Here is a 27,632-nt window from a genome sequence, read left to right on the forward strand (position 1 = left end):
TACTGCTGGGCCCCTTTTCATCCTTTCCAGGTGAAAATACAGACATTTTTGTGTTGCCCTCACCCTTCCTTTATGAAATAAGGTGCCCAACTGTTCTGATATTACCATTCAAAAACAGGTTCTGTGGCGAACCTCATTTGTGATTCTGTTACAGAGATTAATAGATTATTTCTCCTTTTTCAACTAATTCTCCGTGGGGAAATTTAACCATATGGTAAGGAGAGAATTAGAATTTCATCACATTAGAGCAAAATGTAATGAAAAGAGTCCAACACCTGGGGCCAACTCTGAAAGCCACAATTAAAAGGTTTTTAATGAAACCAGAGAAACCAAAAATTGCATAGTCTTCAGTAATTCTGCCATATAAGAAAAAGTTATTGGAAGGTTTTGGGAAATATTGTTTTTACTTATATCATAAGGATGAAAACCAGCTGCTAAATACCATGTGTACCCAGAGACCGAACTCAGGAGTGAGAGGACCGCGTTACCATTGCCCATCCGGAGAGGAGCGCTTGTTTCCACATTCTCCCTTCCCGAACTCTCCAAGAACAACCGAGGCTGATCCAGATGTCCTTAAATGGCTTCCGGGTAAATAAATATGCATAAATGCCTCACTTGGTGTGGGAGCGGAATTGACTCCTGGTGAAGTTGACTCTTTTGAAGCAACCAGATTTTCATCTTAAGGAAAGTTTGAGAAACCAGTTTATTTGTTTCTTCTTTTTTTCCAATTTAGGAAATTGTGTACTTCACAATTATCATCACTGTTAACAGTTATTCGGAGACCACTGCAAAATCACTCCCACCCCACCTTAAACAAACAGTAACAAAAAAATGGGCTGCATCATCACTTGCTCTTCATTTTGCTTTTTTTCCTTTCTTTTTCCCATTTGGGTAGGAAATGGGCAGTGGGGGGTGTGGAAATGAGGCTGAGTGTTGGGGGGACGACTGCTTTGCTCTCTGACTAGCTGAAAATCTAGAGTGAATTTTGGGCAAGCCAGCTGGGACACCACCTCCTCTCAGAAAGTCCCATCCCCAAATCCAGACCCAGTCATCCTACTAACAGGGGTGGAGTATAATTCTCGCCCGGAAGGGTAATTTAGCACAAGCTGAGACAGCAGTGGCGAGGGAAGGGCAGTGGGGGGTGGGGTGCGGTGGGTGGGGGCGTCTGCTTTCCACAGGACTCGCAGGCTTCGCCGCCGATCTACAATTTGCTGAAGGAGCAAAGAACATCCTCGGCTTTAAGTAGGGCTTTTAGTGTGCTCATTGATGAGTGAAAGTCGCCACACATGTCAAGCTAAAGGCAGTTGTTGGGTTACTAACAGGACCCAGCGCCTTGCAAACATATGCGCTAAGCTGTGTATACAGATGGCAGGCAGAATAATGGAGCAGGCGCCTTTTATAAAGCTCTAGCTGCTGCCTGTCTTCAGACCTGGGAAATGAAACTATTCAGACTCGCGGCCAGATAGCGCCTGCGATTGTTTGTTACCGTTTTAATCCTATTAATTAAAACGTTAACCTGATTGGGTAGAAAGCGCTGTCCCAACAGGCGAGTCTTCTTCATAATAACCTACTCAGAGATAATGATGTAAAAGACTCCCCCGTCTGTGGCGGCGGCTGGTTGATGGGTCCGGAAATCTCTTGAAGGTGAATCCAAGCAAGATAAACGGTGCGGAGAGGAGGCGCGGGGCTGGGCTCAGAGCGGCGGCGGCTGCGGCGGCGGCTCCACTCCCTCCGCGCCCACCCTCCCACCATGCGGGGCCGCGGCCCATGGTGAGCCCCAGCAGCCAGCACCATCGGCTGGAGACGAAGAAGAAGAAGAAGAGGAGGCGGCGAGCGCGGGGGAAGGCGAAAAAGAAAAAGAAAGAAGGGGAGAGGGCTGCCGGCAGCACCAGGACCGACGCGCGCACCAGCTCCGGAGCCCGGCTCGTGCGCGTCTGTGGGGCCGCCTGACTCCGGAGCCGAGGCGGCGGCGGCGGCGGCGGGCGCGGCGGCCCGGGCTGCGCGCCGGCGCGGGACCATGGAGCGCGGGATGCACCTCGGTGCAGCGGCCGCCGGCGAGGACGACCTCTTCCTGCACAAGAGCCTGAGCGCCTCCACAGCCAAGCGCTTGGAAGCGGCTTTCCGCTCCACGCCCCCAGGCATGGACCTGTCCCTGGCGCCGCCGCCTCGGGAACGCCCGGCGTCCTCCTCCTCGTCGCCCCTGGGCTGCTTCGAGCCGGCTGACCCCGAGGGGGCAGGGCTGCTGTTGCCGCCGCCTGGAGGAGGCGGCGGCGGCGGCGGCGTCGGCGCGGGAAGTGGCGGCAGCGGCGGCGGGGTGGGTGTCCCCGGGCTGCTAGTAGGTACAGCCGGCGTTGGGAGCGACCCTAGCCTGAGCAGCCTGCCGGCCGGGGCCGCCCTTTGCCTCAAATACGGCGAAAGCGCTAGCCGGGGCTCGGTGGCCGAGAGCAGCGGCGGCGAGCAGAGCCCCGACGACGACAGCGACGGTCGTTGCGAGCTGGTGCTGCGGGCCGGAGTAGCCGACCCGCGGGCCTCCCCGGGAGCGGGAGGTGGTGGCGCGAAGGCAGCCGAGGGCTGCTCCAATTCCCACCTCCACGGCGGCGCCAGCGTCCCCCCGGGGGGCCTGGGCGGCGGCGGCGGCGGCGGAGGTAGCAGCAGCGGTAGCGGTGGCGGTGGCGGTGGCGGCGCCGCCGGCGGCGGCAGCAGCAGCAGCAGCAGCAAGAAATCCAAAGAGCAAAAGGCGCTGCGGCTTAACATCAATGCCCGAGAGCGCCGGCGGATGCACGACCTGAACGACGCGCTGGACGAGCTGCGCGCGGTGATCCCCTACGCGCACAGCCCGTCGGTGCGAAAGCTCTCCAAGATCGCCACGCTGTTGCTCGCCAAGAACTACATCCTCATGCAGGCGCAGGCCCTGGAGGAGATGCGGCGCCTAGTCGCCTACCTCAACCAGGGCCAAGCCATCTCGGCTGCCTCCCTGCCCAGCTCGGCGGCTGCAGCGGCAGCAGCTGCTGCCCTGCACCCGGCTCTCGGCGCCTACGAGCAGGCGGCCGGCTACCCGTTCAGCGCCGGGCTGCCCCCGGCTGCCTCCTGCCCGGAGAAGTGCGCCCTGTTCAACAGCGTTTCCTCTAGCCTCTGCAAACAGTGCACGGAGAAGCCTTAAACACACCCCCGAAAAACACAAGACCTACCCAAAATCTAGAGGAAAGCGAAAAGCTGCTCCCCACCCCCTTTATTTTGGTCCTCTCGTAGTTGTGAAACACTTGCAGAGCAAACAAAGCAGAGGCAAGAACTGAGGAGAAGTATCAGAGACAAACGGGACTTTTAGCCTTGACATCCCCAGAATCTCGGTCTTTGGGGTGGGGAGGGAGGGAGGAGGGAGGTGGAGTTGGGATGGAGTATGGATGTCTTTTTTTTCTCAGAAAAGTGGCAACTTTGGTGGCAGCCTAGACCGCGAGGAAGTGGAATCTTCCTTAAAGGTGAAAAATAAGTTGAGAAGTAGTGCTTGGTTATTAAGCCTGGAAAGTGTTTGAATGGCAAAATACTAATCCTACTAATAATTGTGAATTTGGCTAGTGCTGAGGGGGAGAGGAGGAGTGAGGGGTTGGGTGGCATGAAAGATGGAATATTCATTCAGACAAATCAGAAAGGGCACTTGAAAATAAATTTTGATTCTGAGCCAGGAGAAAAACTTGAAATGTGGACTTAAGTGAGGGGGAAATAAAACCCAGAGAGAGAGAGAGAGAGCGAGAGAGAGAGATGTTGCTATGGAAGACTTGTATTTTTTATTGTCTCTGAACTTTAATCCTGTGAAAATGCTCAAAGTTTTGGCGAGAGTGATATTAAAAAAACTGACTGTGGCTGAAAGAATTGCATTTAAAAATATTTATGTGCACCTTGTTACTTTCTACTCTGCAATGATGTATTAACAATTCATGGTATTTATTTGTTATTCTTCAATGACCCTTCCACATCAACAGTATTTATCATGTGTTAAGGTCATGGGTCTTATGTGCAGATTTTTTTTAATGCCTCTAAGATTGTTTTATAGATTACTTATACTGTGTGCCAAGTGTTTAAAGGTTTATTTGCCAACAAGTATGAAGAGAAATATTGGTGTATTTGAGCTGCTTAGGTTTATGCAAGGTCACCTGGATATTTTCAGTTGCATCATCCCTGTATTTAAATTGAGCTTTAATAAATTGCTTCAGTCCAAAAATTACAGGAAAGGTGTATTCTTAATTGATGAATGAATTGATCTCTTTTTTGAAAGGGGACTCCTTTACATTCCAAAAGGGAAAAAATCACAGCAATAGATCCTATACGTAAGAACATGCTAAGCAAATATTTTTCCAGGCTGTGCTGTGCATTTTTAAAAGGTCTAATTTAATTGCTTTTAATATATATGTACATATATAAGTTATTTTAACTGTGGAGAATTATTTAAGTTAAAAGACTGGTTTGATTTGCCTATGGTGTGAAATCCTTTGTTATTTTTCTAAAAAAATAAAATTTAAAAAGAAATAAAACTAAGGAAGAACAAGAAGCTATTTACCCAAAGTGAGCTTTCAGTTTTACTTTTGCATGGCTGTTTGACTGCCTTTCCGTCCTATGAAATTTAAGAAAATCTTTTTTAAAAATGGAGTCCTGCTATTTTCCACTCCTTGCAGATAATACAAATTCAGTTTGTCAGGTTGGATGGTGAGATGGGAGCTGTGATGGATCTGTTGGCGGGTTTTGGATGTGTAAAGAATGATATATATATTAAATAGGTCAATCAGACTATGACAGCCATGTACGACCATTTGTATGTGTATCTATGTCAGAAAGAATCTTTATTAAAATATTTTGATCAAACATTTTATTATGCTGTGCTTTGTGGAAGAAGCAATCACCTCTCTTCTGTGTTACTCTTTGCTTGAAAGGTAACAAAAAAGAAAGGAGTTTCAGAGAAGGTAGAACTAAAGTTTTTGCAGGGATGCACAATTAGAAGTAGCCCTAATTTACTTATTGTTATAAGGAGGAGAGATGAATGGGGTCAGTGGTGAAACCCAGAAGAGATTCCAAGTTTCTGGCTACTGGCATGAACTTTGAAGGCCATATTCTCCCTGGAAATCTTTTTCCACTTGTATGGCATTGTTAATCATGCCAGGGCCCATCAAAGAGGGTAAAGTTTCTTTAAAGAGTTTGTCATCAAAATTTCTACTTCCAAATGCCTGAAGGCCAAGGAAAAAATGCACTTGTATTCTCTGAGTGCTGATTTCATTGTAGCTTTCTGCTTTTTTGTGATAAAAAGAATTAACTAGGTTGAATGGTATAAGCATAAACAATCCCCATAGAGATGATCAGAACTTACTAGTGTTGCTTGATAATGAGACTTTTAGGTTCCAAATTTGGATTGATTTGGGCATTGATTCTGTTAAAGAATGACTGTCGAGACTTGTATTTTGACCTTTATATTGCCCTCAAATATAGACGGTGTGATTTTTCACTGTGGTGCAAGTTGCAGAGATAGTAGTGGTGGTGGTGGTGGTGGTGGTCGTGGTGGTGGTGGTGGTGGTGGTGGTGCAGAAGTTAGATGTTTCCTCTGTACCCAGTATGTTAAATGCATTTTTGTCTATACAGCCTCTGCTCATAAAGATATCCCTAAATGCCATCAAACTTAGTGGGGGGTGAGGAAGGATATTTTCTGCTCCACTTGCCATCAAAAAAGATTAATCAGAACTTGCAACTTTTCAGAAAACATAACAGCAAAGGGCCTTGAAGCTGAAGCCCTCCCAGACTGGGAGTGAGGGCAGAAGGAGGGAGGAGACCAGGGCAGCCCCCAGGCAGGAGCCGACCCGTCTCTCAGCATTTACCAGACAAAGCCTGGGTGCGTCTAATTATGATTATTAAAACAATTTCCATGACGATGTCTAATATTATGTTAATTTGAAAACAACTGTGTATGAAAACTGTCGACTATAATACCTAAATTCATTTAATGAAACACATCGTTAAGGCAATTAAACCTCCTGGATGTGATTAAGAAACATAATTACGACACTGTTCTGCGCCATAATTGGGTGTCTTTAATCAAGGGGTAAAGTGATCAGCAACACAGCCATTAGTTTGTATTGTTCTGGCCCTGCTGTCCATCATTCTGATTAGGAATTAACCACAGCCACCACCAGTCAGATTTTTTTTTTCTTTTGTATATTAACATTGTAGGGGACACATTTGCTGCAAGATTTACTGCTTAATATTTCTCATTATTAGAAGGCCTTCTTGAAATACTTCCTCTGCAACCTTTGTACTGTTTAACTTTTATTAAAAATTGTACAGAATAGCATATCTTGAACTTTAGGGAAAAAATTTAAAAAATGAGAATTCTCCTCTTTTTAATCACTCAGGTTTCAATCTTAGTCCTGAAGGAGACTTGAAATGGATGGGGGTGGGGATAGGAAAACACTGAGAATAAATTCAAATGTCACATGAATAAGCATAATTATTTAATGTATTAGGTTTATTAACATTTATTTTCATTTTGATAATTTTAGACAAATCAACCCTCTTTCCAAACCTAGCAATTGGCCAGCCTGTGGTTTTAGCAATAAACATGGGACATCTGAAAGAAACAGGAGAGGAATTTTCTGTGGTTTACTTAGGTGATCCTCTCTGCCCTAACTCCTACCTTTCTAAAGGGTTTTCAGCAGCAGCTTTAAGAAAAGGAAGCGAGTGATTGGAGGGACAACTCTTTCCACTCCCGATAAAGCCCTGGAGCACTTTCTTTCTGGGGTTTGAGTCCTGAGTTTTGGCCTAGTCTGAAGAGTTAGCCTACACACTGTTGACCCCAGCTGTCTGTCCAGCATAGAGCACACAGGTCGGAAATGGGGGACTGAACATCGGGGGAATCAGTGTGGTCTTGCAAAAGTCTCCTTGGGTCAGAGCAGACAGCCTGGTTCCTAAGACTGCAGCATGAGCCAGAGTGCAAGGGTATCTTGGCTACCCCTGAGCTTGCTCTGGCATCCACCACGGCTTCGAGTGCTTCTCTCAGGCACACCCATCCTGCCAATCCGATCTCGCTGCTGGTGTTCTTTACAGAGCTGAGAGTGGACAGATGAGGCCAAGCAAAAACTCAGAATCCCACTGGCTTTTTATTCTTACTTAGGGTCCCATCGCCAGCTTGACACTGGGCACCAACAGAAGGACCAGCAAATGATCATCTTCGAAGAGCTCTCTAGTTACCCCTGCTTCTCCCTCCCTGTGGTATGTGTTAGTGTGTGTGCGTGTGTGTGTACGCGCGCGCGCACCCACACGCACCCGCACGCGGTCTGCAATGCTCTCACCAGTCCCCGCAGCTGGGCAACCCCTCCAAGACCCTATGCTACGCTTAAACTCCTGTCCCTCCTATCGCACCCACCATCCACCCTTACAGCAGTGAGGCCGAGACTCACAGAATTCCCTTCTCCACCAACTCGCACTCTTGGTCTAGCACGCGGAAACCGAATCTTTCTACGCGGCCCTGACCTTGCGATTGCTCCAGAATGAGTGGCATTGACTTTTCCAATGTAATGACTTATGAAAGATATAATCATGTGTTAAATTGAATCCTCCGTTTAACTGTTAATGGTGTGCTCTGGGCACATTTACGTATTAGATGCTATGGTAACTAATTACCACTAGAAAAAAGGATAATACACTTCCCAGACTTTGAAAAATAATCATGAGTTCACTTCCCGGCTCGCAGCACATCGTGGCGGCCCTGCCGGGCGGAGCGAGGAAGCGAGTGGAAACCCGAAAGTGTGCTCATGGAATGCAGGAGGTAATGAATCCTGGTCAGGTGAGACTACTTAGTCAAACCTTTTATGAAAACGTGATTCAGACGGAAAGGAGAAGGGGGAGGGAACAACTACACAAAGGTGCCTTTAAACAAAATAAAATCGCAAAACCTGAACATCAGAAACATAAATAGGTTTTCTTTCAATTAAAATGCAGGTAAGACTAAATTATCCACGTGCCAAGCAACTTTACATCAATTAACATTTTTTTTTGTTGTGTTGGCAGAGTAAATGAGCCCAGCTCCTGCGCGGTCTGCATTGGCATGTACAACTCGAAAGTCTCTGGATTTGCCAAGCCAATGAGCTGCAGGTTTATTTAAACTCGGCCTTTTAAATCAAACTTTAGACATAGTAGATGGAAAGAGGGAAAGAGAAGGAAAAACGCGGAGCCAGTAACTTCAGTTTACCAGTAGGAACAACTCTTAGGGTGAGAGTCTTTTTTGCCCGGCAAATCTCTGGCTCTTCTGATCGACTGGTGTTTAGAACCAAAGTTCCAGTAAACAGGGCTGGGTGGGATAACCAGGAGCCTGTTTTCCTAACCAGGAGAGTGTTTGTGCTGGGGACCTGGCAGGACGGGAGGAGGGAAGGGGCCGCCTTCCAGCAAGTCCAGCAGCCCTGGGTTGCAAACAAACCAAGTGACGTTCACGCAGCACTGGCGCCCACCGCGCTGTTTTGCTTGCGCAGTGCTCCCGAAGGGATTCGGGATCTGCATCCGGAGGGATTCGGGATCCGCATCCGAAGAGCACCCCTTCTCTCCGGGCTTCCCCTGGACCGGCTTTTCCAGCCACCCTTGCGGGCGCAATTGCCCTTCAACCGCCAAGTTCCTTGGGACAAAAGGAGAACTTTCAGGGGCTCTGCCTCAAACTGTCCTTCGAGGGTGGCTCAAGGATCGGGTTGTCCCCTGTATGGCAGCAGGCATGTGGGTTCACACGTAGCTGCCAGGCTTGTAAGAGACATCCCGCAGCCGCACCAAACCCAAGGCATCTGCGAAAGCGCCCGGGTTTTAAACCCCAAAGAGCTCCTCGCTTCTTCACGCTGCAGAGAAACTCTGTTCGCTTTCCCTGAGGTTTGATTTGGGTTAAATTCTACCAATTTTTCTAAATTACTCGTCTTAACAAATCCAGGAGACTGTTTCCTAACTATTGCAAAATTATCAAGTATACTAGAATGTGTGTGTGAATTTTCCTTCTTTCTCTTCCCCACTTTTCTCTAATTTGGGCAGTACAGAAATATAGATTAGAGAGCTCTGAAAGAGAAATGAATGGGTTGGGAAGGTTAGACTGCATAGGAAAAGAGGATTTGGCAGTTATTAATCCTCACCACCCCCAACCCCACTACATATATGATGGTCAAGGCTCACAAGTCACCACCATGCTTTGATTGGGAGTTGGCTTTAATTATGCACAATGCGTTATTCTCTTTCTCAGCTTGGGAAAGAGTTAATTCTTTCCCAAAGACCATAGTTGCCCTTGTCTCCTCAACCTGATTCAGAGATGCAATAAAATATGAAGCAAATTTATGGTCTGTTTCAAGCATTTTATTGCTGTATTTTTAAATTCATATATGCACATATAAGAACTATGATCTGTGAATAATTTGAAATGCTATAGAAGAATGATACATTTTAGATAAAACATAACTATATCTTTATATAATTGTCTGAGATTAAAATAAAAAAGAAAAATAGATTTCTCATGTGGACCAAACTGAAAAACTAATGACAGCCATAAACTGCTAACCAACCATAAATTAACATCTTCATCAAATGCTATCAGTGGTTATATAAAGCAATGATTATTTCTCCTTATAAGTTTTAAAATAAAGTTCAGAGATATTTAAAGGATCCGTTATTTACAAATGTTTCTCAATCTTAAAGATTTCATTTTTTTATATTAGGAGGATGGTTGCATCTCAAATCTCCTGTTAATAGAGGTGTTTAGAGATGAGAATTTAAATTTAAACATAAAAATGTTTCATGGCCTAACCTCATTTTATACATTTATCTTGCTCTGGCAATTACTGAAGAACTTGTGGTAAGGATTTCTCTGTTACATATCCTTATCCACTTTCAGAAAACAGATAAACAATTTCTGATTACGAGAGAGACTCAGTTTTTGTACCCAACTAGTCAAAATAATTAATCATGCATTGTCTAATCAAGTAAGTACAGCTACATTTGCCATGTGCAGTCTATTTCTGCAGTAGTACTATGGTCAAAATTCAGATGCCAGGCTGACTGAGCTGCTGCTCTCCATCTAAGATTTTGATGAAAGGAAATGATTTTTCTAAGCAGGCCTCCACAGAAATGTGAAGAGTTGGGAAAGAAGAAATGATCTCTCTCTATTAAATGCCTGATGTATTGGGAAGCAGGGTCAGTTAATACCTGCGTCTAAATAACTTACTTTAATTTCCTTTGGAGAAGCATCAGGCATACATCTCTTTAAAGTGTAGATTTCTTAAGAGAGTGAAGTTAAGTAAAATCTGTAATTATTCAACAAAGTAAGTTCCTTTAAAAGTTTACAAAATTATGGTTTATTAAAGCAAAACAATTATTTGGCCTATGGAAGATGCGGATAGCTCACATACTCAAACTATTCCTGCTACTCTGTTGGATTTACAGCATGTTGTCCCGTGGAGTAGTTGATGTGGATGACTATCCTCAAAGATCAAGAATTAACTAAGATCTTGAACTGGTTAAGTTCTAGGACCACTCCTTAATTTAATTTTCTGCAAGCATTGTTTAGTCCGAGTACCTACTTCTTGAAAAATAAGAACTATGTTTGTGACTTTCCTTTAAGTCTAAACTTAGTTCAAAATAAAAAATTTTTTAGACTTTTTAAAAATAAATGTATAATTGCTCAGCATGAAGGAAGTACTACCATATGTATAGTTTTCACTTATAAAAAATTCAGTGATTACAAATACTTTTAACGGTATTCCATTGATAAACAAAACAAATACATCTATAAAACTTTAAATAAACTCATTAGTCCTTAGAATTATGGAATTGAAGTAATTTCATTCAAGCCTTAATTTTAATATAAAAGACAAAAGCATTTATCAAAAAGTTTGGTATCTATCAGGTAATAATGACACAGATTTTTTGTTAACTACGATGGCTAGTTCTTAGAAATAAAAGTTATATATAGTAAATATTCTCTTGCACACAAATAAGAATCTCCAACTAATATGTTTCATGTTTAGAAATGTTTCAATTTGACTCAATGATGAATCATTAGATAGTGATACCTTTACTTGTTATTTCCATTCCTCTAGTTTCTCCTATGAGCACAGTTTGCTGTAAGGGAGGTAAAATACTTCATGATTATATCTCTGAACATTTACTTTTGGTGTAGTCTGTGATATATCGTGTCTCTCCTTATAAAAGTAATTAATTAATTAACAACAAACAATTAACAGTAAACAGTATCAAACACTTTGCAAAAAACACAGCACAGCAATTGGTTTTTTTTTTTATTCTGAAAAGAAAATACACATTATTATTCACATGATCATTGCTAATTCTGGAAAGTTTTGCAAATTTTTATAAGTGTTTTCTAGAATAAAGTTGAAAGCAAAAGATAATTATTTCACAGGTTACCTATTTAGTGACATAATTTATCCCAGTTGGTAAATAAACAATACTGAGCTGACTAGTTCAAATGAACAGGAACACCTTCTAGCCTAATTCTCAGAGTCTCAGGCCAGTTCCTGTAAAATGTTAGTGACTCATACCAGTGTCTGTGAGAAAAGCCCAGTGTCCCAGTAAAATACTGTAAATAGAGTTACTAAAAACCCACATTTCATTTTCATCACCAGCATTCTGTAGTATATGCTTTATTTACAATTTACTTTACTTTTATGAACAAATAGAATACTGTCCAAATATTACCCAGCTTTATTCATTATCTGTGGCAAAGTGAAGAGATCTGCTGATGACAAAGATTATATATACTGAAAAACTCTCTCCCATTTATTGTGCTTATACTTCTGTCCACACTAACAGTGATTATTAAGAATTGTAACCTAGCAAGGTCAGCCTGCCTAGAATAAACATTTAAAAACTTAGTGATATTTCTTGAGTTTGTTATTTTACAAATAAACAATACGTTAAAATATATTGAAACATACTCTGAAATTGTTAATATACTTTCAGGAGAGTATCAGATGATAAGAATATATGTGTATGGGGGCAGGAAATGGAGATGAGGAGATATTCAGAGAGCAAAATTATTTTCCAAATAATTTTCTTTCGTAATCAAATCTTCTGTTACCCAACATGTTCCTAGCAGGACAATAAAGAGACACAATCAGTCATCTGTGCTTCGAAAGTTAATTTATTAAATTTTTGTTGTACATAAAAAAACATTAAGTATTAGACTTGCAAAGTACTTGCATTTCTTATCTGACATCTTTTAGGACAATTTGATTCATTGTAAAGCCACATATATGTCATTTTAAAATCAAAGATAATATTAAACAAATAATTTCAGAAAGTTGTTTTAATAATATACAGCACTCCTTTTTCTAAAAATATTTTAAAACATAAGTATTGACAAATTATTACTTAAATTGTGTAGAGTTTTTCATGTATTAAATTTATCATACTCTAGCAAGTAGTATAAACAAAGGTTTAAGCCAAAAAGCTCAAACATCAATGATCACTGATTTAGATAAACAAATGAAGTAGAGTAATAATTACTTTAGATAAATACTAAAGAGTTTTATGTGATCATTCATTATAATTTAAAATAGTGCTACAATGTCATCTTGGCTTGCTAACTTTTTCTTAATTGAGTATGTTAAATGAATATCTAATTATGCAATGCAAGTAAATAATAGTTTGCAAGATTGGCAAATTTAACAGGTTAAAAAGTGGACATTCTAAGGGCATTGTAATTCTTGTTCACATAATTTTTGCCATTCTTTTATACTAGGATCAAAACCTAGATAAATTTTGTGCTTTGATCTTCAGTTTTAAACTTCTACTGTTAAGTTAGAAGTTGCTTGCAGAAAATGTTACCCAAATTATTTTTTATGATAAAATAAGCATAAAAAATGTAGATTTTCAGTATGGAAGCTCCTCTGCCTTAGTCTTGTGACCCAAAACTTAATTATAAAATGAAGATGAAATAAGGAAGTATGCCAGGAAAGCCAAAACAAGGCAGATAAAAGTTTTCTTCTAGGTTGCTTATAAGCATTGCTGATTTAGTGACAGGTAGCTTTTTCTGAACCGTTTCAGCGCTTTAGTTTCTGCTACTGAACATTTCATTACTGTTGATCATTGATATAAAACAATATCTTGGGTATTAATTATTTATTTCTTTTAATTCAAAACTTAGGTGAAGCTATAAAAATGAAAAGATGGGGCGTGGTGGCTCATGTCTGTAATCCTAGCACTTTGGGAGTCCGAGGAGGGTGGATCACCTGAGGTCAGGAGTTCGAGACCATCCTGATCAATATGGTGTAACCTCATCTCAGCTAAAAATACAAAAATTGGCCGGGCGTAGCAGTGTGCCTGTAGTCCCAGCTACTCAGAAGGCTGAGACAAGAGACTTGCTTGAACCCAGGAGATGGAGGTTGCAGTGAGCTGAGATCACACCACTGGACTCCAGCCTGGATGACAGAGCAAGACTCCATCAAAAAAAAAAAAAAAAAAAAAAAAAAAAAAAATGGGATTTTACAATATATAATACAGTTTAAAAATATTCTGGAGCCTCAACGACTATATTTGGTTTTAATTACTTTATCATGTTATCAAAATACCTGTTGTATATATTTTTATGGTGTATAATTATACATAGTGATTCTTATTACAGACCATTACTTTGGAATGACTGATGGAAGGCTAATTAGAACTAGTGATAAATCAGAATTTTAAAATAGTTTTAAAGAGATGAATTTATCACTTACAACTGCATTTATAATAAATTGGTTGCCTATGTGTTGTTTTCCCTAACAAAGAGTATGTTCTTGAAGGGGAAAGGCAATCCAGTGTCTAGCATCAATCATATCTAGAACAGAGAAAATGCTCAATAAATGTTTGGTTGAATAAATGAATAATAAATTAACAAATGACTATAAAAAACGATTCCCTTTAACAATACATAAGAGCAATTTTTTAAAGGCACAACATTAAGTATCTTCATTACACTTTGCATTGGTATATTGCATTATCCCATAAATCCATACATGTTACTGTGTTTAATCCTTATAATGAACCCTGATGTCAAAGGGCCTTATTATTTTTATTTTTCAAATGAGGACATTGAAGCACTGAGAGGGAAATTGTTTAATAATAAGCCAGTTATGTCACAGCCAGAATCTGCATCTTTTAACTGATTTCTCCAGGACATTTTTTTTTTTTCTATTTGTAAACACTATTTAGTTACTGGATTTAAGACTGTCACAAGACTCTCAATGTTTAGTTTTGGTTCTACTATTCATTCCTTTTATGTAGTCTTTTCTCAACCATTTCATTTATTGTTACTTTACATTTCTAAATTCCTGTACACATCTCCAATTATAAAATAAGCAGAAATCGGAATGGAATAATTTCCTGTGTTCTCTGCCTTAACATCACAAAAGTGTACCACTAAGTTGAATTTAAAAATATGGTAGAACTTCCACTTCAGGCAACATGGCAAACTAGACATCCAAGTACAAAAAGGACAGACTATGCTTTGTGGTGGACTAAAGCGTAGGGCCCAGGGTGTGTGTGTGTGTGTGCGCGTGCTTGCATGCGCGTGTGTATGTGTAATCCAAGGCCTTTGCATAAAGCCAAGAACTTGCAGAGACAACATTCTAGTTCACCTTAGTAGGTGAACTAGAAAGAAACTTTGCTCCACAGAGCAAAACTGTCAGTATATTTGCCTGTCTCAACCTTAGCTCTGTGTAAAATTAAACAAATGAACCCCCAAATGTGTCTTCTTTCTATTCCTAATAATAGGGTTATATTCTACCTGATTTAGGGCTAGAAACCACAATACTCCCCACTCCCAGATAATCAAGCTGAAATTTTAAGGTGATTTGAGTTTGGTAGTAGTATCAGCAGTCTGACAAATGCAAATACAAATTCTCTCTTGAGAAATGAACTTTAAATCTAGGTCTAAAGATTTTTCAGAGATAAAAATCCAAAGAACATGGGCTCAGTAAACAAGCCTTCCCAGGTAACAGAGACAGAAAAATACATAAACTGCAGAATTAGATCCACAAAACACCAATGATTTGGAAATACCAGATATAGAATCTAAAATGTTTGCTTCATGCAGTTAAAGAAATGAAAAAGTATGTTGAGTTTATAACAAAGGTACAAGATATTATGAAAAATACCAGCATATATGAAGAACAAAAGGGAATTCTAAAACTGAAAAATGTAATCATTGAACTTAGCAAACTCGGTGGAATGGAAAACGTGAAGGTTGACAAGCTGGAGGCTGACACTCTGACTCAAAATCAACCTTGGACACCCTACAGAATGGAGAGGATTGGATGGCTCTGAGGACGGGACATAAATTTAGAACATCTGAGGGAGAATTACAGTTATCATAGAATAAATGTGTGTGTGTGTGTGTGTGTGTGTATAGGTGGGGCTTGGGGACAAGGCTTTTAGCAGCCCAGGGCTGAGATGGTTAGGCACAGTAGTGTGAGGATAGGTGACTGAAGAGCTTTTAAGTTCTGCTTTGGCCTTTCTCCCACAATAACTGTCCCACTGACAAGTGTCCATCACTGGGTAACTAGATTATCAAAACAAAATGTGTGCACATTATGGAATGCTATGTAGCAGTTAGAAGCAATAGATTAAATATAGTTGTATACTATCTATATACTACAGAAATATGAATATATCTTTAAAATCACAGAGCTTCATAAGAAAATTTGGAAGGATATAACTTGCAGAAAATAGGTACTCAAGATAATATATATTACATGAAAACAGACACATACCAAGACATGCATCAAACATATTAGAATATTTGCCTGTGATATTAGGAAAGGGTATGAAAGTGGGTATTAGGGACAAAACAGAATAAGTAAATAAAGCCAGAGGGGCCTTGTTAGAACCAACTATAATTGTGTATCATGAACTAAAGAGTATAAGGAGAATGATCACTCAACTCTATGAACCTGAAGTTAAAACCAAAAGAAGGAAAAACAAATTCAATGGATGAGTTGGACAGAAGATTAGACATACTGTTCAAAGAAGAAACTGGAAGAGACATCTAAAGAAATTATGTGGAGCATAAGTTATAGATACAAAGTGTGGTGAGAAAAGATCAAAGGATGTAGGTAGAGTAAGATGACCTAATATAGAGTGGGAGAACAGTAATATTCACAGAGAGAATGGCTGAGAAGATTCCATACTTGATGGGAGACACCCATGCTCAGACTCAAGAAGCAGCAGGACATGCAAGCATGAGAAACAGAAAGAAACTAAGAACATCAAAGACAAAGAGGACACGTTAAAGTAGTCAGAGAGAAGAGACAGACTACCTATTGAGTAATTAAACTCACTAACGGCTATCCCCCCAGTAACAAGAATGGATGCCTTAAGAACGGGCAATATCTTCAAAGTGTTGTGAGGAAATAACTGTCAATCTAGATTTGTGCATCCAGCAAAACCATCTTTCAAGAATGAGAGTAAAAATAAAGACACCCTCAATCAAGCGAAAATAGAATTTGCACCAGCAGGCCTTCACTGAAGGAACATTCAGAACATGTACTTCAGGAAGGATAAAATAAATGCTATACTATCTTATTTACTAAATAAATATTTTGTAAATATTTTGTCAGTTTCCTTTTCTCAAAACAGTAGCAAATTTCTGAAATAGTAGAAATTCCAATTAATGAAGCATGAATTAACTGGACTTTATTACCTGCCTTGCCTGCTTATATATTGCATCACCATTTATGTCAGATGCCAATCATATGTTACTCTGATATCAGAATCTTTGAATCACTAGGCTTGGTGGTACATGCCTGTAGTCCAGGTTCCCAAGGGACCAAGGCGGGAGGATCACTTCAGCTCAGGATTTGAGACCAGCCTGGGCAACACAGTCAGATACTGTCTCAATTGAAAAAAAAAAATCTTTGAATTATTCACACCACAATGCTGCATCTGTCATATGAAATTACACTGCATAACATGACGTTGTAATTCAAAATAGAACACATGAACTCCAAATCCAAAAGGTGAGACATCAAAACCAAATACTACATCTAGCTTCTCAGTTTATATACATGGAAGCATTTAGGAAAGGATTAATTGCAATATTTGCATAACCTTTATAGTTTATACTAAAGCCAAATGCTATAATCAATGCTGTAATTATTTCAACATTTGCTCCCATAATAAACCTAATACTAATGTCTAGGGCAATTTCTGAATATATAATAGGTTCTGTGTTTTCTTATACATTAAATCTTATCAGTATCTAACTTGGACATAAAAGGTCTTAAATGACAAGAAATTTTGTTCTATCGAGCCACAGTATACAAAGTAATGAGGAACATTTAAGCATGATTAAATACTGAAGTGAAGTTGAAGCATTTAATCTATTGCAAAACTCATTTAATGCACACATATCCTGGAAATATAAGTATTATTGATATTACACTTGAAGGGAACATTTTCATCCATTGCAAGTCATGGAAATTTAATTTCCTTCTTCTGTGAGAATTTGGAATTTGTTAGACTGTGTCCATTTCCAGCACAATTTTCTAGTAGTTCAAAGTGTAATTTTACATATTAGAGAATAATTTGAGTGACTTAAATTCCACAGTGCCCAATCTATTGGTGTGAAGGTACATTTATTATAACAGGTAAAAATCACAAGGAGAAACTAAAAAAAAACCACAACCCTGTTTTGAGCTTACCCTTAAGTTGATTTTGATGTCCATTTTCATGCTACCATCCTGTTTTATATTATGATAGGCTTTGTGACTAAGGACAAACTGGATTGATATCAGATCAAATAGAAATTAACCCTTTTAAACAAATAAAGCAATTACATTGGCAGAAATTAAAAAGAAATGGATGAGCTTAGGATGTTTAGGGTAATTTTGATAGATTTCTTTTCTGTCCTTTTAGCTTCTCTAAGATTTCACTTTGTATCTAAATAAAACATCAGAATCTGGATACTGAATACCAAACAACAAGCGGTTGTAGTTTAGTCCTATGGGTTTATCATCAATTATTTCTAAATCAAAATAAGTTAAAAGTATAACCAACAACTGCTTTATTTCCATAAGTGCAAAAAATCGGCCTGGACATTTGCTGGTTCCAGTTCCAAATGGCATTAGGTAACACTTCAGCTTTTTCCCTCTTTTGAAAAAGGTGGTTTTCTTCTTACCATCTTCTATAAAACGATCATATCTAAACTCCTGTAAAGAAGAATACAGTGCTAAAATTAACATTTTACATGAGATAGTTTCAGTTCAAGTCCACAAAGTTGCTAGCTCTCTCTGCCTGTCTTAAAAAGCTCCTTTTAATCAGGTGAACACCAGAAAAAGTTGACTGGGTGCAAATTAAGTATGAACTTTCAAAAAACTCAAGTATTACTAGGAAATTACTTCCACCATATCAAAGTGAAATATGAAAAGCTGTATGACTTTTTTTCTCCACTGGTATTTTTCTCCTAAGTTGAGCTTCCCAAGTATAGTGTCAATATCTCTATTTTTGCTCCCTAAGGCGCGTCCTGACATATGCGCACTTGATTATACCAATGTTGGTTAGAAGGCAAGGGCTCCGGTGAGACCACCATTGTTACCCGGGTCTGATGAATCCTAATTAGCCACAGGAGGTGCCTAACTGTGGATTCCTAATTTGAGTTTCTCTTATCCCTTCCCCACCAACTACTGATAGATGAAAACTATGAGTTTAGGATCCAGTGCTGATGGTTGGATTAAACAAATATAAAATAATAAGATTCAGGTAAAACACTAGAGAGGAGCTAAGCCACAAAATCAATCTTGTTTGTTTTTTGATGTTGTAGTTAATTTCTTCTATGAAAGTTCTATTAAAATCAGCTCTTTTTGGGTTTACTCTAGGGTGGCAGGTGTTTCTGATGTGTTTTCATAAATAAGTTATATGACTTTGTTACCGGAAATCATGGGACTGCTTTACCTAGGGTGTTGGGCCTGCCCTCTTAATTTTGCCTTGCTGCCAAAGGGTTATGGTTCAACTCTCACTTGAATTTCTTACAGGGGACTGAGTGACCTTATTTAAGCCTATGGTGAATTAAGCCATTGATTAAATTAATGTCTGTGGTTTGCATGGAAACGACCAAGTATTTCCTGTAGTTGGTGCTCATTAACATTAGACCTGCTCACATACAACTTTGATATGAACTACATGAAGTCAAATGCAAAAAAGTAGGTCAGATCCAAAGCATTTCAGGTTAAGGTGAAAACCTTGCAATATGTGGATAGATTCTGAATTCATCACAAATGATTTAATTTTCTCACTCAAAGCCAGTGTTGTTAAGGACAGTGAACCATTTCCTTTAAAAGTATTGGGTTTGTCCTCATTTATGTAGAATACTTATTTTGAACAGTATTTGAGTTTAGAAAAATTCTAAGTAGTTCCCATTTCCTTCCAACTTGCAAGTGGATGCAATGATAATGGCAAAATTTATCTGCATTTTTATAACTGCTAAATTTCTGATAAATATTTTGAGCCCTTTAAAATGCGTATTTCACCATAGTTCTGGGATGTATCCAAACAGTATCTAATCAATGCTGAATGAACAAAGACACCCTTTGTTGATATACAGGATCACTGGAGAAAAAGTTACTAAATGTAACTCTCTCCTGGTGAACTTCTTCCATTCCTGGGACTCAGGCCTGCTTGCCTGAGCTTAGTCCTGCTGCTTCCTCCTTCATGCTGACCAATCTGAGGAGACTGGCCCTCTATCCAAGAGCTCCCTGCCTAACCCAAATCAGTTTAAGTGAGCTTTGCTATGATATGATTTGTTAGGAAGCCTCTCACTGTAGCTCCACTAGTTAGTGTCTTGATATCATACATAAGCCAGAAATCACCAATCACCATGGTTTTCAGGTTCCTCTTTGTGAAAATGAATGTGCTAACCTCCGAGAGGCCCATGGCCAACACATGATGCAAGAGCCGAGTGCTCCTAACCCATGACTTTCAGCTAGCGTTTATATTCAGTGCCCTCAAATTTCTACTCAACAAGTAACACCATCCCTCTAGTTTCCGTGACATGCTATTCAATTTTCTCATAGTAAGCATCTTAGAAATTCCTATTCAGTTGTTTATTTTATGAAACTAAAATGGAAATGGCTGCTGTCTTTAGCTCTGCGATCACCACCAAGTTCAAAGGGCGCAGGGGCATAAATATATTTTTGAGTTAAAATTTATTTGCAATTTGCCCTATTGCCTAGGCATGGAAAACCTAAGCAAGAACCAGTGTTAAGAAGGGCCTGTGTCAGCTGCTAGGGATATAGTTTTGTTTTAGCTGAAAAGGGAAGGAGTATAATAATCTTACCACTGAGATTCTGGGGTCACAGTGACACAGAACAAACGTACAGGAAGCTCAAGATGTATCCATTCATTTGGAAAAACTTAAACTTGGAATTCATCGAGCTGATTGAAATTCTTTACAGTGACCATAATAAGCACGGTGCTTCACAATTAAAGAGAGTCAATTAAATGGATGAGAATAGAAAAATCACAAGAGAAGGTATAAGACACGGAAGTTCCCCATTGTTCCTCTAATGATTGTTGCAGTTGACCCCTCAACCTTGTTCTTCTGGATAAAATGTGTCTAGGCACTAATCTTGGTAATCACACTGTTTGGGTCTCTGACTGGTTTGGGATAGAATTGTGAAACAATCTGGTCAGTGCTACAAGGGAAAAGTCTATGGGGACATCTAGGAGAAGTCCCCTTTTTGTGAAGAAAATAAAACAAAAAGAAATGGTTGATTATCTTTCCTCCTCTGGACCTCATCATGTGTGACTATGATGAACTGCTAGCAAGCTAAAGACAGAGCTAACCTTCAGGAGATGGCAGAGCCAAGAAATCCCAGGAGTTTGGAGCTATCATATTTTCTTATTTATCTCTGTATGTGTAAAGTCTTCAACACAATGCTGTTCCCACAGTAGAGGTTCCATATATGTTTGTTGAATTAATGAATAAATACATGAGAAAAAAAGTATATTTTAAAAACCATTTTCAAGCTTTTGAAGAAAACATAGATATTGAATGAGTAAATAAATATGTAGAGTATGATGAGTCGATGAATATTCAGTGTTTACAAATAGTAGAAAATTGCATAATATTGAAGCGCTAGAAATCAAGTTTGGATAGAGGACACAATTTTCTGGATAGAGAAAAGATTTTGGTATTCGTGACAAAGGAAGATTGCATAACACCCTAATTTGTGTTCTCCAAATACTATGTTTAGTTCAGTTCAACAGATTTTTTTGGAGCACTTCCTGTATGTAAAGCATTGAAGTTACAAGGCATAAAACATGGTCTTGCTGAAGTAGGTGACACACAATAGGATCATGTCTTGAATCCACTCAATTCATAATTTTGGGTATGGGAATATAAATTAGACAAAAGATATGATTTTCTCATAATAAAAAAAAAGGTCAGTGTTTTGAATGGATGGCTAAGGGGCTACACTGTTGCCCCTGGAGGCAAGATGGCAGAGTACAGAAGTCCCTTTTTATCTCCATGACTTGGGTTCAAATTGGCAGTGTGCTGCAGACAGTTTGACCAGCTTGTCAGAGTATGCATATCTCTTCCTGACTCTGTGTTTAGGGTCTTCACATTAGTAACATGAAATTGGCCAAGGGGGTAGTTTATACCATGAAAATTGACAAACACTACAAATCAGGGCTCAGAGCCCTGGTTTACTAGCACACTGATAGTTCCAATATGGTAAGCAGAATTGTGAATTTGTTGGTATGGCAAAAACCTTTTCTCAATAGGTAGCACCTGACTATGAGAAATTAGCTATGTGAGTCCTTATACAGCAAGCTTGTAGAGGGAGGGGCCTTTTTATTTCTTTGTCACTCACTATACCCATCAAAGTGATTTCTAGGTAGTAAATAATTGATATATGTTTGTTTCCTTTAAGACTACTAGTTGCACAATCTCTATTCCATTTGGCAATAGAGATAAAAAATTATTGAGAGTACTTCCTCATCTGTCATGTCATTCTAAGAACAGTGGCAATAATCAAAATAATAATTGGTACCACAATTCTTTTAGTGATTTAGAATTTTTTCAAGGGCTTTCAAATTTATTAATCATTTTATTATCTCTACAACTCTAAGAAGTAGATAGGGCAGAATTGCATTAGGTTAAACAAAGAAGATCTTTCATCTTCAGAGCTTTTGGGGGATATTCCAAAGGCTTTGGAATTACAATGTTATTTCACCATGTTTCTTTACCTACATGGTTATATAATGCATTGCCACCGTAAATGTCTGATCTTTTCTCCCTATGAGCCCCACAATGTCACCGGGTCTCCCTTTATCCCTCAGCACCTCTGGACCTAGGAAAGCCAATGAACAGATTTAGATTTGGTCTTCTCTACGGAGCTTCTATATAGCTCCAGTTCTGTATCTTGTGTGGCTGAAAAGAAATCATCACTATTTACTACTGAGCCACCTGAATGGCTAACATTACAATAAGTTAAGCAACCAATATTCAGGGAAAGAATAATTCCTAATATAGAGGTTACATATTGGCAGCTTATAGGATCAATTGAGTCCCAAAACACCTTTTATTTATCCCATATTGTATTTTAAACTTCATTTTTCCAAATATTTAACAATTCAGACCTACACCCAAAAGTCTATTTTTTCAGGTTCTTTTAAATAAAAAATCAAAATGACTTCACCAAACTAGGTCTAAATGCTTGCAAGAGCTGAGGGCTAGTTCAGAAGTAGCCAGTGGTCCTATTTAGATGTCTCCTGGCATCTCCTTTTGCCACAGTACTTAACACTCCCAATACTATTGCTATATTTATACACAAATCACTTCTTTATTTGATCTATTTAGGCCCAGTACATATGTTAATGTGCAGTATCTGTCCTGATTTAAAATTATAACTGAAGCATATTTTCACTTTAAGTACATTTATCTATCCAAGCATCCCCTTATTTATTCACCTTATATGTACAGCCTCCTGTGTGCTAGACACTGATAATACGGAGATGGGAATGACATAGTCCTTCCTCTTCTAGAGCTTACAGCATATGGAAGCAAGGACAAGCAAATAAATAATTGCAAAATACTGTGTGTTATACCCCACCACAAGGGTACACACAGGCCAGAGCGTGAGCAATGGCAAATTCTCTGAGGAACGAGGTGGAAATCAGGCACACTGTCAATGAAGAGGTGATTAGGTGATTCCTATGGAGTAATTTGGAGCCTGCTGGGTGCACAAATAAGGAGGGGCATTCCAGGAATAGGGAGATGCAGATCCAATAGCTCTCAAGTATGATGGAAGACCATGGCCTGTCTTTGGAATGCCAAATTTTAGAGTTTTTGGAGCTTGGAAATTCTGAAACCATGCCTTGTTGGGCTGGGAGAATCTATGTTCTGCTGAGGCTTTTGTCTCTCTGTCTTCCAGGAATAATTATCCCTGTATCTGCCTTCCTTATATTTTTGGCCTAACACCTATTGCCTGTAATCAACATCTGAGGACTGGTCTTCTCATTCAAGGTGTGTTGGATACAAAAGGCAGGTAGTGATGAATGTGTCTCTGATGAGCTCCTGAACCATGCTCTCAGCAACAAATGGCTCATGGTAGACTTTTCTAGAACTATCTGCTTTTCTTTACTGTCAGTATATGGTGGCTTGGGATGGGCATCTATTTTAAGGACATCTATAGCATCTACTTATTGCCATATGAAGTTGTTAAGAACCAAAGGAATAATCGATATGTCTGAGAGTGGTAGTCACTCAGAAAATGTTTATAGAATGAATAAGACCTTCCCAAATTCTATAAAACTGGTTCTGAGCTATATCATTTTTTTTTCTGTGCCAGGAATTATCAGCATTCTCCAACTAATTTCAAGGAAACAATGGTGTGACAATAAATTAGCAAGTTTATTTTAAAATTAGTCAGGCATAATTGGCTAATGTTGTATCTAGTAAATGATAGAGAGCGTTCATCAACTCAGGTTAAAGCTACTCTAATGATGCTAAATCAGTATTCACAATATTGCAATTTTGTTCTGCCACAGATTTTGTATGAGGCAAGCCCTTCTGATTACTATTTGATTTATTATGTAAAGTTTGGGCATTGCTATTGAGTATTCCAAAAGAAAAAAATATAAATTAGCATACTTTCGATTTTTAACTTTGAGTTTTAAGTTCCTAAAAGTCTAAATCAAGGTATTTTCCATCATGAGGGTAGGAAATAAGAGGAGTCCAAAGCATAGTGATATAAAGACAGTGGTAATCTGGTAAACATTTTGTTTCTTGATAACACTAATGTTAATTTTACCATCATGATATGAATAATAAACTTAATGACTAGTGGAATAATCACATAATGAAAATAGTAAGTTGAAGTTAAATAAATGCATAATTGTAGATAAAAATAAAAATTAAAAATATTTTCCAGATATTGGATATTGGCTATTCATTTGCCCTGTTTATTGAATATCTATTTATGTATATAATTTTGTACTTTGATATTTACAAAAGTGGAGATAAAGCTTGTTGTTTGCAGAATGTTCCTTCACTTGCTAATACTCTACAAACTATTTGTTATTGTCATTCACACAATGCCCCCTCCTTCTGAAACACACAGAAACTACATGTACACTCCCCCACACTTAAGTCATTCACCTTTGCTGCTGAAATAAATGCAAATTTTCTAATTGTATTTGAATCTGCTCTCTTGTTAATTTTCAAAATTCAACAATATCGTAATTCAGCCTGGATGCAAAACATCTATCTTAGCAACTAGATTTAGAGGTGGTCCAGCTATGAATTGCTCAAAAAGAGCAGCAAAGTTTCCCTTTGAAAAAAAGGCATTTTACACACAAAAACTGCTGCAGCAACATTACTTCCTGAAAAACACAGGCAGAATAGGACTGCATTCAATTTGCATGCAGGTGGTGAATCTCTGAAGTGGTATTAAGGGATGAACCAGGGTGGATTAATTTCCAGTCTTTGATATTCATTAACTCCAGCTTCAGAAAAAAACACAAGGAGATGACACAATTACCCTCAGAGCTTCACCCGTGAGCAGCAGCTTTACAATCTCAAGTTCATAATGCCATACTAATTGATCAAGAAGGGGCACATACCTTTTCTAAGAGGTGGAAAAGTATATGGGCTTAACTACAGCAATGATACTATCTGACTTTGGAACAGTCAACCTTACTTTGGAAACACTTAGCAAAATAGTTATGATCATTTATTCTCTAAGCCACCTGTCAATAGCTAGCACCCCATGGTTTTCAATAATTCTCCACCAAGCAAAATACAATTTTGGCCAAAATGTAATAGTGGCCAAGGCGCAATGTCCATTTCATTTGAAGCAACTAGCATTTAGTCTCATCACTATATTTCTCTTTATAGACCATGAAACCTTTCAAAGATATCCTTAGGGAACACTTCAGCAAAGAGGAAAGCTTTCTTATTAGGAGGAAAAACAGAAGCCCTCAAGCTGTCTCAAACACCTTCTGGAACAAAGTGGCAAGAGGAAGAGATAGGGATGGAAGAGGAATGTGCCTGCAGGATCTAAGAAGTAGCAATTATAGGCTTGATGTTTACTTACCTCTGGAGCTTCAAAGATTTCAGGGTCACCATGTAGGATTGGAGGAAAGATGGCAACCAAGTCTCCCTTTCGCACACAGTAGTCGCCAGTCTCTGCACTGAGAGTCAAATCCTCCTCAACAAAACGAATGGTGGTTGAATATGAGGACAGTCGTAAAGCTTCAAAAATGGTGCTTTCTGAAGGAAAAAAAAAAAAAAAAGATAGCTTATTAAGATAGGGCTGTTCCTGAAAAGTGCTCTCAATTTGCAATAAAAGCTCATTACTAATAGCGTTGATTGAAAAGGAAACTGTTTTTTCATTACATACATTGAGCACCAAGAGGGAGCCAAGGGTGGCTTTGCACAGGATGTGAGCAGGGGCAGTGGTCTGGTTCCAGCAAGGCTTAGGGGCATCTCACAGGTAGAAGGTATCAGTGTTGTACCTGTCATTCACACAATGCCCCCTCCTTCTGAAACACACAGAAACTACATGTACACTCCCCCACACTTAAGTCATTCCTGTAAGTCATTCCACACTTAAATCATGTCTGTACCTGGGCAGAAAGTCATTAAGATTTTGTAGGAGAGGATGATCCTGCTAGAGAGGAATGTTGTGTTATGGGTATACATGTTTGAAATTAAAACCATATCCCAGTTAAAACACACAGCTGGTGAGTCATTCCACAAACCTTTAGAACTGTGATGCTTTAAAGCCAGGCTTAGCCATTTAATAACCACTTAGGCAGTTAATAGTAAAGTAATTGTAGTAGTGCTTTCTGAGACAGCTTTACACTTAATTTCTTTTATGCTAGCTGTAAATAAAATGTGAGTCAACATTTGCTGGAAAATTTTCAAAAGGAAAACATTTTTAGAGGATTCAGAAGAAAATCACATTTTCCTCAGCATCCAGGGAGAATAACAGGCATCATCATATCCTGGAAGATTCCAGAAGCTGAATGTCCTTGCTTTCCCAGTGGCCTTCACCTTTTGCTCCTAGCATGACAGATTTTATGGCTAATTTCCGGCAATTTATCCTGGCAGTTTGAGGAGGAATTCCTCTGGGAATAATATGCATAATTTGCATAAATCATTCTGATAGCATGCATATCAGCGTGTAGCTCCTGTCTAGGTCTGCATCTCTCCCTTCATAATCAAAACTGACTATGTTTCCACCAGCGTGAATGGGTCCTAGAATATAAAGCTTGATTCTCTCTAATCAGCAATGTGAAAAAAAGCCCCAAATGGAGTTTTTTCCCCCTTCACATGATAACAAATGGTCGTGTTTATGACTTGCAATTTAGAAATCACACACACACACACACACACACACACACACACACACACACACACAGCCCAGTTTCTCAGTGTTCGGTAAAGCTCTGAAACACAGAGTACTCAATTATTAGATTATTAAAGGCAGGCCCATCCGTGAGGGCTTGCATCAGCCAAAAATAAAAATAAATGTTATTTCAGTAAAATTTAAATCTATGCACAGCCTGCATAAGGCTATCAAGTAGCTTTGGGTGCTTTCTCCCAGGAGGTTTTTCCTTAAGCATGCATTTGTCTAAAGAAATGAGGCTGCGGTCAGCTTTGTGTGGCCAGTGTGGTGATTCAATGTGACGTACAGTGAGGCAGTGCATCTTCTCTTGGACTGCCTTCGTTATTATAATCAGGCAGAGTCAAATCGGTTTGTTGGTGATGAGGCCAGAAAAGAACTTTGGTTTTGGAACATGGGCTCTACTGCAGATAGCCACAAGGCACCAGACACGATGGATTTCAGATGGCAGGGCACTAAGGACCAACGTTTCTGTGGTGAAAAGCAAGGGTCGGCCTCCCATGTACTGCTGCTGGCTCTGTTGGAGCAACAATAGCACAGCATCATTTTAGCTTGTGGTGTGAAATGGTAGCTGACATATGTAGCGATGCTGTTCACCCAACAAGTCCAGTAGGGGTGTGGGAAGAAGAAACACAAAAGCAAAATAATTGTGGGATGGCTGCTGTGACAGAGCAGGCATGTAACAGTCCGAATAACATGGTCAAATCTGATTGGCTGATGTGCTCTCGG

General features: G+C 39.5%; 2 protein-coding genes across 3 annotated transcripts in view; one reads left to right on the forward strand and one right to left on the reverse strand.

Annotated features, from left to right (window-relative positions):
• Positions 1-1,591: 1,591 nt before the first annotated feature.
• Positions 1,592-4,861, forward strand: BHLHE22 (basic helix-loop-helix family member e22). Its single transcript, XM_023222416.2, has one exon. The coding sequence runs from the start codon at positions 2,018-2,020 to the stop codon at positions 3,158-3,160; it is 1,143 nt and encodes a 380-aa protein (XP_023078184.1). The 5' UTR covers positions 1,592-2,017; the 3' UTR covers positions 3,161-4,861.
• A 2,954-nt stretch (positions 4,862-7,815) lies between these two features.
• LOC111549281 (cytochrome P450 7B1) overlaps positions 7,816-27,632 on the reverse strand; it is a 207,912-nt gene continuing 188,095 nt past the window's right edge. Inside the window, exons 5-7 of one of the 2 annotated variants that reach the window (XM_023222425.3) lie at positions 25,590-25,765; positions 11,073-11,115; positions 7,816-9,063 (exon numbers count right to left, since the gene is read on the reverse strand). In XM_023222425.3, the coding sequence (XP_023078193.1) occupies positions 8,957-9,063; positions 11,073-11,115; positions 25,590-25,765 (326 nt within the window). In that variant the 3' untranslated portion in view covers positions 7,816-8,956. Of the gene's footprint in view, positions 9,064-11,072; positions 11,116-12,136; positions 18,201-25,589; positions 25,766-27,632 lie in introns of those variants that run through there. The other variant, XM_023222424.3, reaches the window with a different exon arrangement.

This window comes from Piliocolobus tephrosceles, chromosome 7 (genome assembly GCF_002776525.5).
Source record: "Piliocolobus tephrosceles isolate RC106 chromosome 7, ASM277652v3, whole genome shotgun sequence".
In the NCBI taxonomy this organism is placed as follows: Eukaryota; Metazoa; Chordata; class Mammalia; order Primates; family Cercopithecidae; genus Piliocolobus; species Piliocolobus tephrosceles.

Bases quoted from the DNA above. Each gene is read 5' to 3' on its own strand.
- BHLHE22 (XM_023222416.2), top strand. From the start codon at position 2,018: ATGGAGCGCGGGATGCACCTCGGTGCAGCGGCCGCCGGCGAGGACGAC.